Source organism: Tiliqua scincoides, chromosome 1, assembly GCF_035046505.1.
Source record: "Tiliqua scincoides isolate rTilSci1 chromosome 1, rTilSci1.hap2, whole genome shotgun sequence".
Taxonomy (NCBI): Eukaryota; Metazoa; Chordata; class Lepidosauria; order Squamata; family Scincidae; genus Tiliqua; species Tiliqua scincoides.
In genome coordinates, this window is record NC_089821.1 from 15,161,445 (window position 1) to 15,178,635 (window position 17,191).

The 17,191-nt window shown below is 45.5% G+C and overlaps 1 protein-coding gene across 6 annotated transcripts in view; it reads left to right on the forward strand.

Annotated features, from left to right (window-relative positions):
• The first annotated feature begins 5,706 nt into the window (after positions 1-5,706).
• Positions 5,707-17,191, forward strand: part of MGA (MAX dimerization protein MGA) — an 83,673-nt gene continuing 72,188 nt past the window's right edge. For all 6 annotated transcript variants that reach the window (XM_066630835.1, XM_066630842.1, XM_066630850.1 and 3 more), the window contains exons 1-3: positions 5,707-5,789; positions 9,517-9,661; positions 11,065-12,191. In XM_066630835.1, coding sequence (XP_066486932.1) covers positions 11,116-12,191 — 1,076 coding nt within the window. In that variant the 5' untranslated portion in view covers positions 5,707-5,789; positions 9,517-9,661; positions 11,065-11,115. The remainder of the gene's footprint in view (positions 5,790-9,516; positions 9,662-11,064; positions 12,192-17,191) is intronic.

Genomic DNA, 17,191 nt, shown 5'->3' on the forward strand with positions numbered 1-17,191 from the left:
TGGGGTGCCTGCTCCAGGGTAAGTCGGGGGTCAGGGCATCTGGAAGGGGCCCCGACAAAGTTGTTCGTAAGTTGACACCCAGGGGGAAGTGTGTGTGACACCACTAGTGACTAAAATCACACTTTGGAGGAATAATACCAGCACGGTATATATCAATCAATGCATAATTTCATGCAGAATGTGTTCTATCTTTGTTCTAGCAAAAGGTAAAGCCAAAAAACCAGTGGGGGCAGAGTGATGGTACATCACCACGCCCACCACCTGGGGTGTTGTCCCGCCCACTGCATGGGAGATGACATGCTGGCATACCGCACTGGGTGACGCGAATCCTAGTGACACCACTGGCCCCAGGAAGTGCCAAATCCCCTCTCAAACTGATTTTGTTGAACCAGCACTCTCTCCAATGCTCTGGGGAAAGGGAACTTGATCCTGCATACACTAAAGCAGAGACTTCAGGCATGTTGTCGCATCCCTAGAAGCCATGAGGGAACCATGACTCACAAAATGGAGTCCTTAAGGCACTCCTCAGCAAATGCTGTGGAGAAAAGGTGAAGCTTGGAGCGTGGGACAGGCTGGGCGCCAGATTTCTTTTAAGCCTGCCTGACCTTCAGTGTGCCAAAGCACTGAGCACAGTTGACAGGAGGTCTGGCAGCTCCTGAACCCTCTGCCTTGCTGCTTGAGATGAGAAGGAATAACACAGTCCCAGCAGGATGTGGTGCCTCATCAGGGATGACTCAGTTGGCAGCCTCCTGATTTCTTAGGAGTGAGGCCTCCACACCTGATGGAACAGGCTGAAATCCCCCTCAGCTGAGAGGGATGTAGGCAGGAGTTCTGTTCTAGAGGGTAGAGCCACCGTTTGCCTGAAGATAACATCTGCAGGTCACCAGTTCGTGGCCACAGGCACCTTGAACGGTGAGACCTTGAAGCAGCTGGCAAGCTGAGTTATTCCACCTGCACTTTGGTGTGAGTGAAGAAGTGTCTTGGCTGCCCTCTATGTGAGAGATGAAGGAGCTGCTTGTCAGCTTGTGTGGGAGGAAACTGGAGGCCAGAATGTGATACCAGATCAGAAAGATCCATCTGAAACGTTGTGGTTCTTGAAAGATAGAACTTTCAATTGTAAAAATCCCTACGGGGATTTAGAACAGCCTGCCTTAGTAAACCGCTTTGAATAAAGTCTGAGGAGAAATCTTATGACCAAGAAAGGCGGTATATAAATACCTGTATTATTATTATTATTTATTATGTGCCCAGGCAGGAGCTAAACAATCCTTTAAGTGCAGTAGCAGCTACTGAGGAAAAAATTCTGAGGTAAAAATTCCCCCCCCCCCAACACTGAGGGACTCAGTACTTGGGGGGGGGGGAGCTCAGGCTTAGAAGGGATCTCTGGAGGCTCACCACAGCTGTGGCCAAGCTGGAAGAAACATTGGCCTGAATAATGGCCGCTATTCCTCCCAGGTATTAGAGGCAGAGAGCCTGGACTCTGGGTCTCAGATGCCTCTCTAGAGGGGCTCGCCATCTTCCACAATCACCCCCTTATTGAATCAAAAAATGCCTCACCTGGCTCCTGAAGGCCTCTGCCTGGCCCTCACAGGGTCTCGGCAGCACCTTAACTGCTGTGTGGTGCTTTGCAGGAAAAAGGCTTGTCTTGTCAGCACTGCTGTTTGAGCAGGAATTGGGAGAGTAGATCTGCCTTCTCCACACAGCTTCTGGGCAACAGCCTACTGCTGTGGTGCAGTTTTGGCAGGAAAGGGCTTGAGCTGTCATCCACCATCCAGAATTGCCCTGCAGCCAGGCTCCTATGTTTTTCCCAAAACCGGGGGGAAGCATGAGCCTATAGTTGTCCAGCTGCTTCAGGGGCAAGAAGCAACCCCATTTTCTGCCCCAACAAGGATGGCAGTCAGGGGAGCTCAGGCAGGACAACTGTAGTCCTTTTCCTCACAACTTGTTTAAAAGAAGGGGCCAAAGCCCCAGAAAAAAAACAGTTTTGAAGGTCAGGTAAGCTGACCAAGAAAAAACCCAACCTACCCTGCCTAAAGGCAAGGCCAGTCTGGGGAATGGCGGGAGCCCCTCCCCTCAGGAAGACTTTGTAACCTGACCTGCCTGCCTGCGGGAGGAGCTTCCTCAGATGTCAAGCACTGACTCTGCCATGTAGATTCCACCCGAGAATGTGATGTTTATTTAAGTTTTTGCCCACCAAATAGCAATAATTTCATACCTATTGTTACTACATAAACTGATAATCTGAAAATTCCCATGAATATGCTGCATGTAACTTGGGTGACTGGGATGGTACTGAAACCAAGCCTTATGGTCAGTGTGAACACAAAGTAGGGAGTCCAAATAAAACCTGAGAAACTGAAGAGAGTCTTCTTACATATAGTACTTGCGATAGCAAAACATGGTATGTAATTGACACCATGATGACTCCTATCCCCTTTCCCCTGGGGATAAGAATAGGTCCTCAGTTTGGCTGTACTTGTCGTAAGAGGCGACTAAACAGCCACCGGGTAGATGGGACTCCTTAGCCTGGGAAGGCAGCTCATCTGAGAGAAGGAAAACTCTGATCCCAAACCTCCACTGCCTTGTGGCTACATCCAGTTATGGAAAAGGCTTCAGGAGTCAACCTCAAGGCAAAATCCGGAGCCGGAGTCCCTGAGGCAGTTCATGGCTGAACACAGTCATGTTCTGGCAACTCCTGCGACGCCGCTGGAACCAACCGTATTGGCCTCTGCCTTTCCATTGGACCATTTCAGTGACGTGGAGAGGGGGGATTTTCTGCATTGGTAACAGTCTATCCTCCATATCTACTTTACCCAGGCTTCGCGCACTGAAGAGGACACTCTGTTCCAGAACCACTATTCAGAGCGCGATACCATAGTCTTACTAGACTGAAGGATGCCAACAAGAGATGACTCCTAGAATTAGAGAGTCATCTAATTCTTTGACCAACTAAAGAGAGTCACTTTAGACCAATGTTTCTCAACATTTGTCCCTCACTGTATCACTTAACATGGTCCACTTATTGGAAGTACCACTGGAAGTAACTGGAAATGTTATCACCAGCTACCTCCAAATTGGGAGGCCAGACACAACAGACAAACACCTGTTAAGAGTTTCAGGGCAGACAAAAGGGCTTTTTCAAGCACATGAAAAGCCTTCTACTGCTGCTTGTTGCATTGCATTGTCTGTCTCACTGCCATGCTGTGGGGATCTGGGGGTCCCATGTGTAGCAGCTGACACCACCTCAAGTACCACCAGTGGTACAAGTATCACTGGTTGAAAAACACTTTAGACTGCTCTTTCAAAAAAAAAATTCACACGGTCAAGTTCATGATAATCTCCTAACAGCCAGGGTGACCACACATCCTTTTTCCAGGATATGTCCTCTTTTTAGACTCATGTCCTGGAAAAGAACTTAAAATGTCTTCCTTTTCCCTGTGAGCAGGCCCCTGCAGGCAGCACGTAGCCTCTTATAGCTAATAAATTACATGCAATAGTTTTAAATTTACTAAAAAATATAGTGTTTAACCACATAGAATCAATATGCAAGTGTTATTAGCATTTATTTTGTCATGTCCTACATTTTTCTTGGACGTTGCACATTTTGGGGTGCCTTGTCCTCTTTTCCAGTTATGACATCTGGTCACCCTTGCTATCCACTGGTTCTTAAATTTTATTTTTATTTGCAGAACTTATGTTCTTAATTTGCAGCTGCTGGAAATGCCCAAAGTGGCATACTTTTAAAACAGAGCAATTAAAAATATTTCAAAGCAAACATTTCAAAGCAAAATGAGGGCACCATGATGCACGTTGTGTCTTGCTGTCTTGTGTGCTCCTTGAAGCATTTGGTGGGCCACTGTTAGACACAGGAAACTGGTCTAGATGGGCCTTTGGCCTGATCCAGCAGTACTCTTCTTATGTTCTTAAGGGCACAATCCTAACCATGTCTACTCAGAAGTAAGTACTATTTTGTTCAATGGGGCATACTCTCAGGAAAGTGTGGTTAGGATTGCAGCCTAAATGAAAGTTTTTTTAAAAATCCAACAAAGAGGCTGCAACCACAGCAAACAAATGTTTAAATGGCCAGTTAAGTGAAAGTGGCTTATAGTGAATTATGCTGTGCCCTGACAGCCCAAGCCTATCCACCCTTTCCTGGAAGCAGGAACTTGCGGGAAGATGGGGAGGCAGGTGAGGCAGAGCCTCCCCAGGGCTCATCGGAGTCCTTTGAAAAGCGGCTCCACTGTGCACAAGCACTCTCAACCCATGGATGGTGAGGTAAAGCCTCCCCAGAGGAGTCTTTCTAAAAGTGCTGCCACGCAGGTGCGGAAGCACTCTCAACCCATGTGCAGTGGATGGGGAGGCAGGTGAGGCAGAGCCTCCCCAGCGGAATCCTTTGAAAAGTGGCATCACTGTGGGAGAGGTGCAAGCAGAGTGCACGGGTTGAGGGTGCTTGCACACCTCCCACAGTGGTGCCACTTTTCGAAGGACTCCACTGGGGAGGCTCTGCCTAACCTGTCTCCCCATCCACTGCACGTCCCTGCCTGGGAGTAAGTCCCATTGACTCTAATGGGACTTACTTCTGAGTAGACATGCATACCCTTGGGCTGCCACTGAGCCTTACCAGTGGCACTGTAGAAGTGTGGATTGTGTCAGTGTGCGGATGCTTAAGCCACTGGATCCTCGCCCTCATGCGCATCTGCAGCTGCAGCATCTCTTCCTCCACGTGGCTGGGAGCAGCTCTCCTCGTCCGCCTTCAAAGGCGACAGAGAATGCGGCTGGGTGGCTGTGAGGGAGGAGGAAGAGGACTCGCTAGGTGGTGCTGAGGGAAGAGAGCCAAGCCAGACTTCGCGCCTGTTTCGAGGAATGGGGGGGGGGGGGGGAATCGCTGGCGCGAGGAGGTATGAGGGAAAACGGCCGTTGGCGGCGGGGGGGAGGGGCGAGGCGCCGAGGGGAGCCGTTCCCGCCCTCGCAGCCGGCCAAAACCGGCCCTGCGGAGAAGCAGCAGGCGCAAAGCGGGCACAGCCGGAGAGCGGGGCGGCCCCTTCGCCGGCTGCCGTCAGCCTGAGGGCTTGGCGCCAGGCGGGCGCGGCCTCCCGAGGCAACGGAGCCGCGCGAGGAGCTGAAGGGCGCCCGCCACGGCGCCCGCAGGGAGGGGCTTGAGGGGAGGAAGGAGAAGCGCCACACCGCCGCCTCAGGGCACAGCCCTGCGCGCGCCTACTCAGATGTAGCCCCGTTGTAGTCAGTGGGCTTGCTCCCAGGCAGGTGTGGGCAGGAGTGCCGCCTCAGAGCCCCGTCCCACGCCTGTCTGCTCGGAACTGAGCCCCGTTCTCGTCAACGGGCTTTCTCCCGGGAAGGCGCGGAGATGACTGTCGCCTGAGGCGGCGGGGTTGCCGAGCGCCTCGAGTGAGCGCGGGAGGAGCAGCCGCGAGAAGCCTAAGCAGGGGCAACGGAAACAGCCGTTAACCGCCTCAGGCGCAAACACCGCCCCTCCCCCGGCGTGTGCCGGGGAAGGCGGGAATTCCAGAACGTTCTCTGCACCTCGGGCGAAGCTGACGGAGCACGCGCGAAAGGGAAGGAGGGGGACGGGGGGAGGCGAACCACCGGGCACGTGACAGTCGGCAGGCGAGTGGGAGGTGGCGCGCGGGCCCGGACGGCGCGTGCGCCGCGCGAGGCGCGCCTGCGACGTCACATGGGGTGCGTGCGCACGTTCTCTCCATCAGGCAACACGCGCGGTTTGACTGAACACAAGCGGGGGGGCCGCCTCAGCCCCTCAGCAAGAGCCGCATACGGTAACTGCCAGGGAGCGGGCGTGGGGGCGTGGGTGGAGGGAGGTAGCTAAGGCTAGATCGCACGCGTGCTCGCGCGCGGCGCAACTTTCCGCGTGTCTCGCACACCTCCCGCCGAGGACGGTGGCAGCCGAGAGAATTAACACCGTTCGGGGCGGGAGGCGGCGAGGGCCCCGAGGGGGGAGGACCGGCCACGTGACGCAGCGGCGCCTCACGTGGCGGTTGTCGGGGGGGGGCCGCTGGGAGCTCGAGGCGCCTTCGCGCGTGTAGGGCGAGGTGGCGGCTGCGCTCCCGCCTCCGCAGCTGTGGCGCCGGCGGCCTGGGCCTGCCGCGGGGGGAGGGGCGTCGCGACCCGAGGCGTGTCGGGCTCGACGCGGCTTGGCACGCGCTGCAGGCCTCTGACGGCTGCCTCTGGGTGGAAGGCTTTACCGCCCCTCCCGCCTCCTGTCAGCTCTGCTGGCTGCTTGCCTTGGCCTCTGCTGTCTGCCCAGAAGTAACCCCGTTGAGTTCAGGGGGCCGGAAGTGACGTCATTGAGCAGAAAGTAACATCAGGGCAGTCATGCTAGTGATGTCACTGAGCAGATGATGGCCAGAAATAAACACTTGGTTCTTACATAGATACGCATTAGCCACAGATTATTGTTGATAATAATAATGTTGTTATTGTTGTCATTATTATTATTGACAGTACTTACATATCGTTTTTCAACAAAAAGTTCACCAAGCGGTTTGCAGAGAAAATGAAGCAACTAAAGGCTCCCTGTCCCAGAAGGGCTCTCAGTGTAAAAGGATGCAGAAGAACACCAGCAGGCAGCTACTAGCAAAGACAATGCTGGGTGAGGAGGGCTAGTAACTCTCCCCCTGCTAAATAAAAGGAGCACCCACTTGAAAAAGTGCCTCTTACCCAGTTAGCAGGGGTTATTGAAAATGTGGCAAATCTTGTCATGATTTCAAGATAGAGAGAGCTCAGTTGTCGTGTGGACCTGAAAAATGGCTTCTGGGGGCTGCATTTGACCCACAGGCCTTATGTTTGACACCCCCGCTGTATCACTCCCAGGAAGAGGAAAGAGAATCTGTTTTTGGAGGGTTGTCCTCCATTTCCAGGGTGCACAATTTGAAAAGTTACGTATCTGAACATACAGGTCATATTATTGGATCTGAACAGTGCTCTGTAATGCCCCAATCTTAAGCACATTTACTAGAGAATAAAGGACACTTTCTTCTAGTTTTGTGTATGCTGTTGATTTTCAGCCACTGTACGATGGCACATTAGTGCGAAACAAATGATCCTTGGGTGTGCCAGGGGAGCTTGGGGAGGGTCATTTCTTAGTAGGGCCTTTTGGGTGTGTGTGTGTGAGCCTCCCCCACCAGCAGCACGGTGTGCCTTGTCAGGGCCCAATCCTATCCAATTTTCCAGCACTGGTGCAACTGCAATGCAACCCCAAGGTAAGGGAACAAATGTTCCCATACCTTAAGAGGGCCTCTGTGACTACTTCCCCACCACAGGATGCAGTGCATGCCCCACTGGTATGGCTGCACAAGCACCGGAAAATTGGATAGGATTGGGCCCTCAGTTGTCCAAAAATCAATGGTGTACCTTGACCATTTTAGCACCTTGTCAGTGTACCATGAGATGAAAAGGGTGGAAATCGCTGAAGTAGGGTGTGAAACATTTGTATGCGCGTTATAATCGAGTTTCTCTGCTGTTTATGATAGGCAGGGAATTTCTTTTCCTGTCTGTTTTCTGTTCATTATTATGTAACGTCACCAGCAGGGAAGCAAAATTCAAAATAACCTGTTAGATTTTGCTACTGTTTATCTGCAAGGCAACAGTGATCCCAGACAAATCCTAATGCATGAAGTAGAAATGCAAAAAAGATTGGATGTTGTTTTAACTCTTGATTGTGTTTTTGTGTTGGTGGATGGTTATTTATGTGAAGTGTGTGCAGCACTTGATGTGTCATCTTTTAAAAATCACATTATAATTTTTTGCTCAAAATGCAGAAAGCATTTTAGAGCATCTTGCTGTGGAAAATTTGTGGGAGTAAATGTGTTACTTATTTTATAGTCATCAGTGCAAGAGTTATGCAGAGATGAATAATGTGGTAGTAGTACTATTGTACATGAAGATACAAAGTGAACCACTGGTGTTTTTCTGAGCTGGATTAGAATAATGATTTCCATAGAAGATATATGTTATGTATAGAAATGCACCTTTTGTGCCTTGATTCTTCAAATATACTGAAGGTAACAGTGAGCCACTTTGTTATCCTTTGCTGTTAAACTTTTATGGATTAACAGTGTGATCCCATGCATGTCTTCTCAGAAGTAACACTGTGTTCAATAGGACTTACTCTCAGGTTAGTGTGTGTAGGACTGCAGCCTTGGAATGCCAGATATATTATCAACTGCTTATGCTTTTCTTGGGTCCCTGCTGTGCCACGGCAGTGTTGAATTTTATTTTACGATTTTGCTGAAATTGTCAGTTCACCATACTTAGCATACACCTGTAGATGCAGTGAATATTTTGATTGTGCTGTTACCCATAAAACAGTTACACTTATTGTTCTCTATTCTCACTATTGTTTTTTGAGCAACAATTTTATTAGATAGGTTAGACTGAGAGTTATTTTTTTTATTTGCATTAATCCAATGATATTTATTCTGCTTTTTGGCACCTAAAAGAATTCCTAAAGAAGCTTAGACCGATGTTTCTCAACCAGTGGTATGGGTATCACCAGAGGTACTTGAGTTGGTGTCTAGTTATACTTGTGGGACCCTTGATTAGGACCCTTGGTCAGCAGTGAGACCATGAATGTGACACAAGAGACAGAGGTAGGAGGCTTGGCTTGGTGGGCAGAGCTCCAAAGCATGCTTTTCCTCACTCAAAAAAGCCCTTCTGTCCACCCTTAACCTCTTACTGGTGTTTGTTGCATCAAATCTAGCATCCCAACCCAGAAGTAACTGTCATCATCAGTTACTTCTGGCAGTGCTTTGAATAGGTGGACCATGTAGAGTTGTACAGCAGAGGACAAACGTTGAGAAACACTGGCATAGACCAAAAGAAAAAACAGTTATGAAAACAATAGTCATTCTAAAACTGAGTTAGAGCTCAATCCTAAACATGTCTATTCAGAAGTAAGTCCAATTATAGTCAATGGGACTTACTCCCAGGTAACAGGTAAGTGTGGATAGGGTTGCAACCTTAGTCATAACAAAAATAATTACCAGTTTAATGTTATTCAGTGACTTTTTTTTTTTTTTTTTTTTGCTAAATTGGGATTTTTAAACTCAGGCTTTTCCTGTCCCAAATTTGTCCACTACACTTATATGTATTTGTGCAAATTCATAGTCCTGAAAGGTAAGATTGATTTTTTGTTTTCTCATCCATTTGTAGCTACATTTGAGAGTAATGGGATTATTTCATGTATATGTATGTAGATTAGTGGCTGATTAATACCTCTCAGGTGAGGTAACGAGTAGTTGTAGATAGGTGAGTGGTTTTGTGGAGAAAAGGCCCAGGATCAGTCTTGTAAATATATTTTAACAGTCCTGGGTGCACTTCTATACTTTTCCATGTGCTGGTTAAGGGAACCATTAATTAATGGAAGCAAATTCTATTAGGGTTGATGTTTGTTTTGTTTTTCTATTTCGTTTAATATATGTAACTAATGTTTACTTTTTCTGATATTGGCAACTTCTTTTGTTAATCAGAAGCTTTCTTTTTCAGAGAGTCTGATAAGTGTGATGCAGAAGTTATATACATCCCCTGAATTTATCTGTGAGGTTTGTGCTTAAAATGATTTTTGAAGATGCACTTAACCTGGTACTATAAATATTTTAAAAAACAGCAATCATCATAATAATTTTTGAAGGTATGTTTGTAGCATGGATAAAGTCAGTGGTTAAAATACAGATTTGCATCTAATTTTTTAAAAGTAAAACTATAGTATGTTTTTAAAAATGACTTAAAAAGAAATTTGAATTTAATGCTTACGTTAGAATCTGTGTCTTTGTGCCAGACACATTTGGCTGTATTCAGATGTCACATTTCTGGCTCTTCAAATCATAGTTTTGGAACCTCACAGGCATAACCTTTCTGTGCTCACTGTCTCCCTTATCTCCTTTCCTCTTTCCTTCTCACTTTGTGCTGTTAGCTGAATAGTTTTTGCTTTGATCAAACCACAGGTTGCCATTATATCTAAACTGTTTTAATTCTGACTTGAAGGGCATACTCAGCTCCCAGTCTGGATATAATGGTGGACTGTGGTTTGATTAGACTAGGAACCATTCCATTACGCTGAGGCAGGAAGAGGTGGGATACAAAAACATGAAGCTTGTTCTTGATCCTTCCAACCATGGTTGTTCACACCATGTTGTGAACAACATCACAGAAAGTTGTTTATGCTAACTGTGTTTTACATTGACTTTAGTTTTCCATCCTTTTAGCACTCAATTTTATAAGTTCCCTCCCATCTCTATTGGTGCAACAACCTTCAAAGCAAAGCAGCATCAATAACTTGTTTGTCAATTCATGCACCATGCCAAATGTACTAAGCACTCGATATGGTTTGCAAATCCATGCTTTTGGATTATGGTTTGCCATTTGATTACAAACGTTCATCTGAAAATTTAGGTAGTACAGCAAATGATATTCTTAAGCTACCTTAACCATGGTTTGGTGTAATATCTGAGTGGAGCCATTAAATTAGGCTGCTCTTCTTCATGGATTGTTAGCAGCAATCCATGGAGAAAATATTTGCCTTTAGTGGAAATGGAGGCAGTCAAGTATTGTGAGTTTGGCACAATAGGTTGCATTGTGTGTGTAAAATCTAACCAAAGCTAAGCACTTTTAACATTCCCTTGTTTGACTAGAAAAATTAAGTGCTAGATTGTGGCTTATACTGTAATACAATAGTAGTAATAGTAATAATATGGCCTTATATCATCACAAACGTTGGGATCTACTCAGGTATTACTCTAAGGTTGAGATCACACCATAATATTATGTTTTGTTTTTTACATCTTAAAGTTCAAAAATTGCATTTTAATTTCCGAGTTGGTGGTAGTGACATTTAGTTGACTGAATGAACGTGTGTGTGTGATTGCTAAATGATGATGCCCTGTGACTGCTTTGTTGTAGTCGGCTTTAGTAATACTGTGTTTATTATATATAATGATTATTTTACAGTGAAATGTTTTAAAGGAAACCCGTATAATGTAAGATGTCTTACAGATGTTCAGTAGATGTTTATTGTAAATTTCATTGATTTTTCAGGATGAGGCCCATGCCGGAAAAACTGTCAGAATTGTGAAGTATTTGGAATTAATGTTAGAGAAATTTCCAACAGTTTCCATAATGGAGAAGCAACCCATTGTATTTGGGAATGAGGATGGTGGGAATACATCAGTTACAGCACCTGCTTTTTATGTCTTGGTGAAGCAGCCACAGGCTTCCGGAAAATCTGATCAAGGAAAGGAAGTTTCAAATCAAGATGACACCAGTCCTGCCAGCAGTTCAGCAATACCAATAAAATCCAAGGTGAAGACCTGCCTTCCAGCAGATTGCATTTCAGGAGGTATTACTGTCACCCTGGACAACAACAGTATGTGGAATGAATTCTACCACCGCAGTACAGAAATGATTCTGACTAAGCAGGGAAGACGAATGTTCCCATATTGTCGATACTGGATATCAGGACTAGAATCCAACCTGAAGTATATCCTGATTATGGATATTTCTCCTGTTGACAACTTTCGCTATAAATGGAATGGCCACTGTTGGGAGCCTAGCGGGAAAGCAGAACCCCATGTGCTGGGGCGAGTATTTATGCACCCAGAATCTCCTTCTAGTGGTAATTACTGGATGCACCAGCCTGTGTCATTCTATAAACTGAAGCTTACTAACAATACCTTGGATCAGGAAGGGCATATCATTCTGCACTCAATGCACCGCTATCTACCTCGACTGCACCTGGTGCCTGCTGACAAAGCCATAGAGGTTATTCAGCTGAATGGTCCGGATGTCCATACGTTCACTTTTCCACAGACAGAGTTTTTTGCTGTGACAGCCTATCAAAACATCCAAATAACACAATTAAAAATAGACTATAACCCTTTTGCTAAAGGATTCAGGGATGATGGACTGAGTAGTAAGCCCCATCGTGATGTGAAGCAGAATGGTAGCTCAGAGCAGGAAGAAGGTAGCATTGCTAGTCCTCCCAGCAATCACAGACATCCCACTGAAGGTGGTGTTTTAGAGCAAAGGAGTCCATCACTTTGTAGAATGGAAAGCACAGCTTTGGAGAAAGAATTGTTCAGTACAGATCATGACTTTGTGGGTGTTACAGATATGAATATGCACGGTTGTGATAGTCCAGTATTAAAACAGGAAGAATCTGAAAGGTAGGATAGCGTTTGTTTTTTGAGGGTGATGGCAGGAGGGATAAAACTGTCAGATGTCGTGATGTTTGGGAACTAAGAATATATGCAAATTCAAACGTTTGTGATTAATAAACCATTTTGCACTGCAATAATGGCTTTTCCTAAAAGCAGTTCTCTGCTTTTGTTGCTGCTGTGCTTAGGAGTTCTCATATATTCTTGAAATTTATGAAAATATTGTTCTGGAAACTTGTCAGCCAAACAGTGTATAGTAGCATTGGTCCAGTATGTTTCAAACTGTAGAAATAGCAAAGTTTGTCCATTTTTGTGTGTTTGTTTAATTGAATGTTTGAAAATCCTTATTCCTAACATTATTTGAAGGACCATAAACAGAGACGAAACACTTAAAGAGAGGACTCCCAGGGAATCATGTATAAGCTGCCCAACCCTTTAGAAGAAGAGCTGAGAATTAAGTGTAATAAGTAAATGGAGCTTTTTGGATATCTTTCATGGGAATCAAGAATTGAACAAAATACTCTCTAAAATAAAATCAGAAGAGATAGCTAGGTTATGCTTAATAGTTTTAGGGTATCTTTTTCAGTTTGTTGGTGAATCGCCTTTTTATATGCTTGAAGAATAAGTGTGGGAGTGATTTTCAGTCAGTGAAAGTCTATGGGCAAAGAGGCACCTTCTAAAGTGCTATTTTCTTAGGTTTAGTAGGGGAAGAGCAACAGTCCCTCTTAGAACATAAGAACAGTCCCACTGGATCAGGCCATAGGCCCATCTAGTCCAGCTTCATATATCTCATAGTGGCCCACCAAATGCCCCAGGGAGCACACCAGATAACAAGAGACCTCATCCTGGTGCCCTCCCTTGCATCTGGCATTCTGACATAGCCCATTTCTAAAATCAGGAGGTTGAACATACACATCATGGCTTGTAACCTGTAATGGATTTTTCTTGAGGCCAGATCCTGAAAAATAATCTATTAGTAATTGTTACCTAATAATGATAATTTATTAAAAATATAGTAACAGGTCCTATAATAATAATAATAATAATAATAATAATAATAATAATAATAAAACTTTATTTTTATCCCGCCCTTCTCCCTAACGGGACCCAGGGCGGCTAACAACATATTAAAAAACAGATTTTAAAAACCTTAATACATAACAACATTTAAAAACACATTACAGAGGCCATAAAAACAGTAGTCAGATTAAACGACAGAATAAAAGAGCAAGTTACTGAGGAATCAAGCCTGTAACAAACTAAAAGATGTATAAAAATGTTAAGAAGGCCAGAAATCAGAAGGCTTGTTTAAACAACAGTGTTTTCAGGCCTCGCCGAAAACTCTCAAGAGAGGGAGCCATTCTCAAATCAAGGGGAAGGGAGTTCCATAATGTTGGTGCCACTACCGAGAAGGCCCTATTTCTTGCAGCCGCCCCCCGGACCTCCTTGGGTGGCGGTACTTGCAAAAGGCCTTCTCTGATGACCTGAGATGGCGAGCCGGATTGTACGGGAGTAGGCGATCTCTAAGATATCCTGGCCCAGAGCAGTATAGGGCTTTAAAGGTCAAAACCAGCATCTTGAATTGGGCCCAGAAACGAATGGGCAGCCAATGTAGCCCCCGGAGAAGCGGACTGACAGAGTCAAACCGCCTGGCTCGGGTGACCACACGGGCCGCCGCATTCTGTACTAATTGTAGTTTCCGAACCGTCTTCAGGGGCAGCCCCACATAGAGCGCATTACAATAATCTAACCTTGATGTCACTGTGGCATGGATCACCGTGGCCAGGTCTGCACGATCCAAGTACCGTCGCAGCTGGCGCACCAGCCGAAGCTGAGCAAAGGCCCCCCTAGCCACAGCCGACACCTGGGAATCCAGGAGCAGCTGCGAGTCCAGGAGGACCCCCAAGCTGCGAACCTGCTCCTTCAGAGGGAGTGCAACCCCATTCAGAGCAAGCCGATAGTCCAGCACCTGCATCGAGGATTTCCGAACCAGGAGAGCCTCTGTCTTATCCGGATTTAATTTCAGCTTGTTCGCCCCCATCCAGATCCTCACTGCTTCCAGACAGTGCTCCAGGCCCTCAACCGCCACCCTGGAGTCTGGAGGAAAGGAGAGATAGAGCTGGGTGTCATCAGCATATTGATGACACCTCACTCCAAACCCCCGGATGACCTCTCCCAGCGGTTTCATGTAGATATTAAATAGCATGGGGGACAGAATTGAACCCTGCGGCACCCCGCACCTCAAGGGCCATACATTTTTTGGCCAATACATTTTTTATTCTTTAACTTTTTAAATTCTGGTCTTCACAAGCTTTGTGTAACTACTATCAGAGTAAGTGCATTGTAAACAACATACCAGTAGAACCATTAATAAATCCTTCTTTAGGTGCCTGGTGTGTTAAGTCTGAGACTCTATATGTAACATACAACTTTTAACACATAACTGGGAGTGTGCACAGTGGGGAGACAAACAACATGGACTGTGCATGAGCAAGTGCAGCTGTCCATGGTTGCAACCCTGTTTACTTAGAAGTAGACCCACTGCTTTCCATGGGTGTTATTCTTGGACTTTGTTTCAGATGGAAACAAGGATTGCATCCTGGTGTTTTAAAAACCAGACCCCTAAATTTGGGGGTGTGTGGAATTCTTTGAAAATGGCTTGCCAGGAATGTTTGTAGGCAGCGGCAAAAAGGAAAAAAAGAGGTATTTTACCTTCTCCGTACTGGAAGGGAGAGGAAGGTGCTTGTGGGAGTTGTGAGGGGGCTTTATGAGGAAACTTCCATAGCAGCAACCCTCTTACAGACTACAATTCCCATAAGTGCCTTCACTTCTCTTCCTGTTTGGAGAAGCTAAAATGGCTACCTCTGAATACTGTAATTACTAGTAAAAATTCTCCTTTTTCCTCCATTCCTGTATCCTGGTTCTCAGCCCAGTCCCATGCCCCACTTCACCAGACAGCTACAAAGCTTCCCAGAAGCTCCTGCTTTATTAACATAAGAAGAGCCTTGCTGGATCAGGCCAAAGGTCCATCTAGTCCAGCTTGCTGTACCTCACGGTGGCCCACAGGTATAATTGATCCAGGGTTTCAAGCTCAATTTTTAGGCATGAATTTTTTTACTTATAGACGAGTTTATATGGTAAGCCGTTTCTGCTCAGCGTTGCATATACACAACAGGGATCAATGTGTACACCTGTAAGCTGGGTAGAAATGGGCTAATGAATACAATTAAATTAATTTCATTAATAAATTAATACAAGTAAATTATTACACACCAATGGATCATTTAGGGCACAATCCTAACCCACTTTCCATCACCAACATAAGAGTGACACAGCTCCAAGGTGTCTATGTCAGTGCCACCCAACTGTAGGATGCAGCAGCAGCACACATCCCATTGGCACTGCTATGCCAGTGCTGGAAAGTTGGTTAGGATTTGGGCCTTAATTACATTAAATGATTCATTGCTGTAATCCAGCACACCAGCCTTTGGGTCCAATGCCCACCAGTTGGTCATGACCCAATTTTTGTTGGGTTGCAAAGCTGACAAGGCACATTAGTTATGTGCATCAAGGGTTAAACAACCTGCTACTAGGGGAGGGGGGAGAACTACTGCTCAGTTACCATGTTAGCCACAGAGGCTTGAGCAGTTGGTAAAGTGAAACATTTTTCCAGTTGGATTCTGATGCTAAAAAGTTTGGGAACCACTGTCATAATCTAACCAGCATTTATTGCTAACTAGGATCGTAGAGTAACTCTTCCATGATTCTTTTTGTAGCAAAAAGAGGCAAAATAGCTCACCCATGCTCCTGGACCCAGGAAGAATCAGTATGGCCAATAACAGGACCCAGTATTTTTCTGCTGCCAGGGCAGCAGAAACCTTGAGGGACTACGCTGTAGTTCCTTCTAGCAGAGGAGAAGGATATATTCTGTGCGCATTAGTCAGGCCTGGTTTAGGAGGTAACGATAAAGAAATACTGCAGAGAAACCTTTGAAAAATCCAAAAGAAGAAGCAACTCTGGGCAGAGTTCCTATTGCAGGAGTTTTATTTGTCAACCAAGTGACAGAGGGAGTTTTATGTTAAGGTACTGCACTTTTCTTGTGCTACTGCTCTGATGGTGGAGCCAGAGTTAATCAGAGCCAGATAACCATTTTCTCCTTTTCTACAAGTTGTTCTAACTCCCCAATGTCTCTTCTGACACCCTCTTAACTTCTTTTTCTGTGGCTGGGGTAAACGAAGAAACCAGTTAAACAAGGAGTTTCGGTTACATATTCTCCTCCTCTTTGGGGAAGCTTCCCTATGAGTTGTGGTATAAATGGCAGTAATACATCAGTTTGATTGTGAGCAGGGCGTATCTTGTGGGGTAGAGAAGCATGTGCAGAAATAAGAGCATGGGAGTTCAGGGCTATTGAATTGCAGTACAGCATCCCTTCAGATGTACATTTGCTACAAACTCCCTTAATGCTGCCTCACCAGGAATAAAAAGAAATATGTAATGCCTTGTGAAAGCTATGTGAGAAATTTTTAAAGTCATTTTTTCTTAAATGTTGCAGTTGTCCAGGTTCATCAGATCAGTGCAGTAATTCCTGTTGTGGCCTTGGGGTGCAAAGCTAGCATACTAGTGAATATGTGGGAAATCCTATAGATATCTGAATTTGCCAACTGGGCAAATAGGCACCTTTTCAAGCTGCTCCCCAGCACAGTGTCTTTTCTAATGGCTGTTTTCTGATGTTCTGCATTTTTTCAGATTGGGAGCTGTTCAATTATTTGTTTTTATTCATAAGCTGCTTTGTGAACTTTTTGGTTGAAAAGTGGTGTTTAAATATAAATATTCATTATATTTTAGACATATTTGTATGGTACTTATGGAAGCAGTTGAACATTTTAGCATTAAACATAGTTTGCTTAAGAATAATACGATTACAGACACACTAAGGCTTTTGTGGTCAAATGAGTTCAAAATATAATTGGAGGGGTTACAAAGAATTTGCTTTCTGTCAGCTGTTAGCT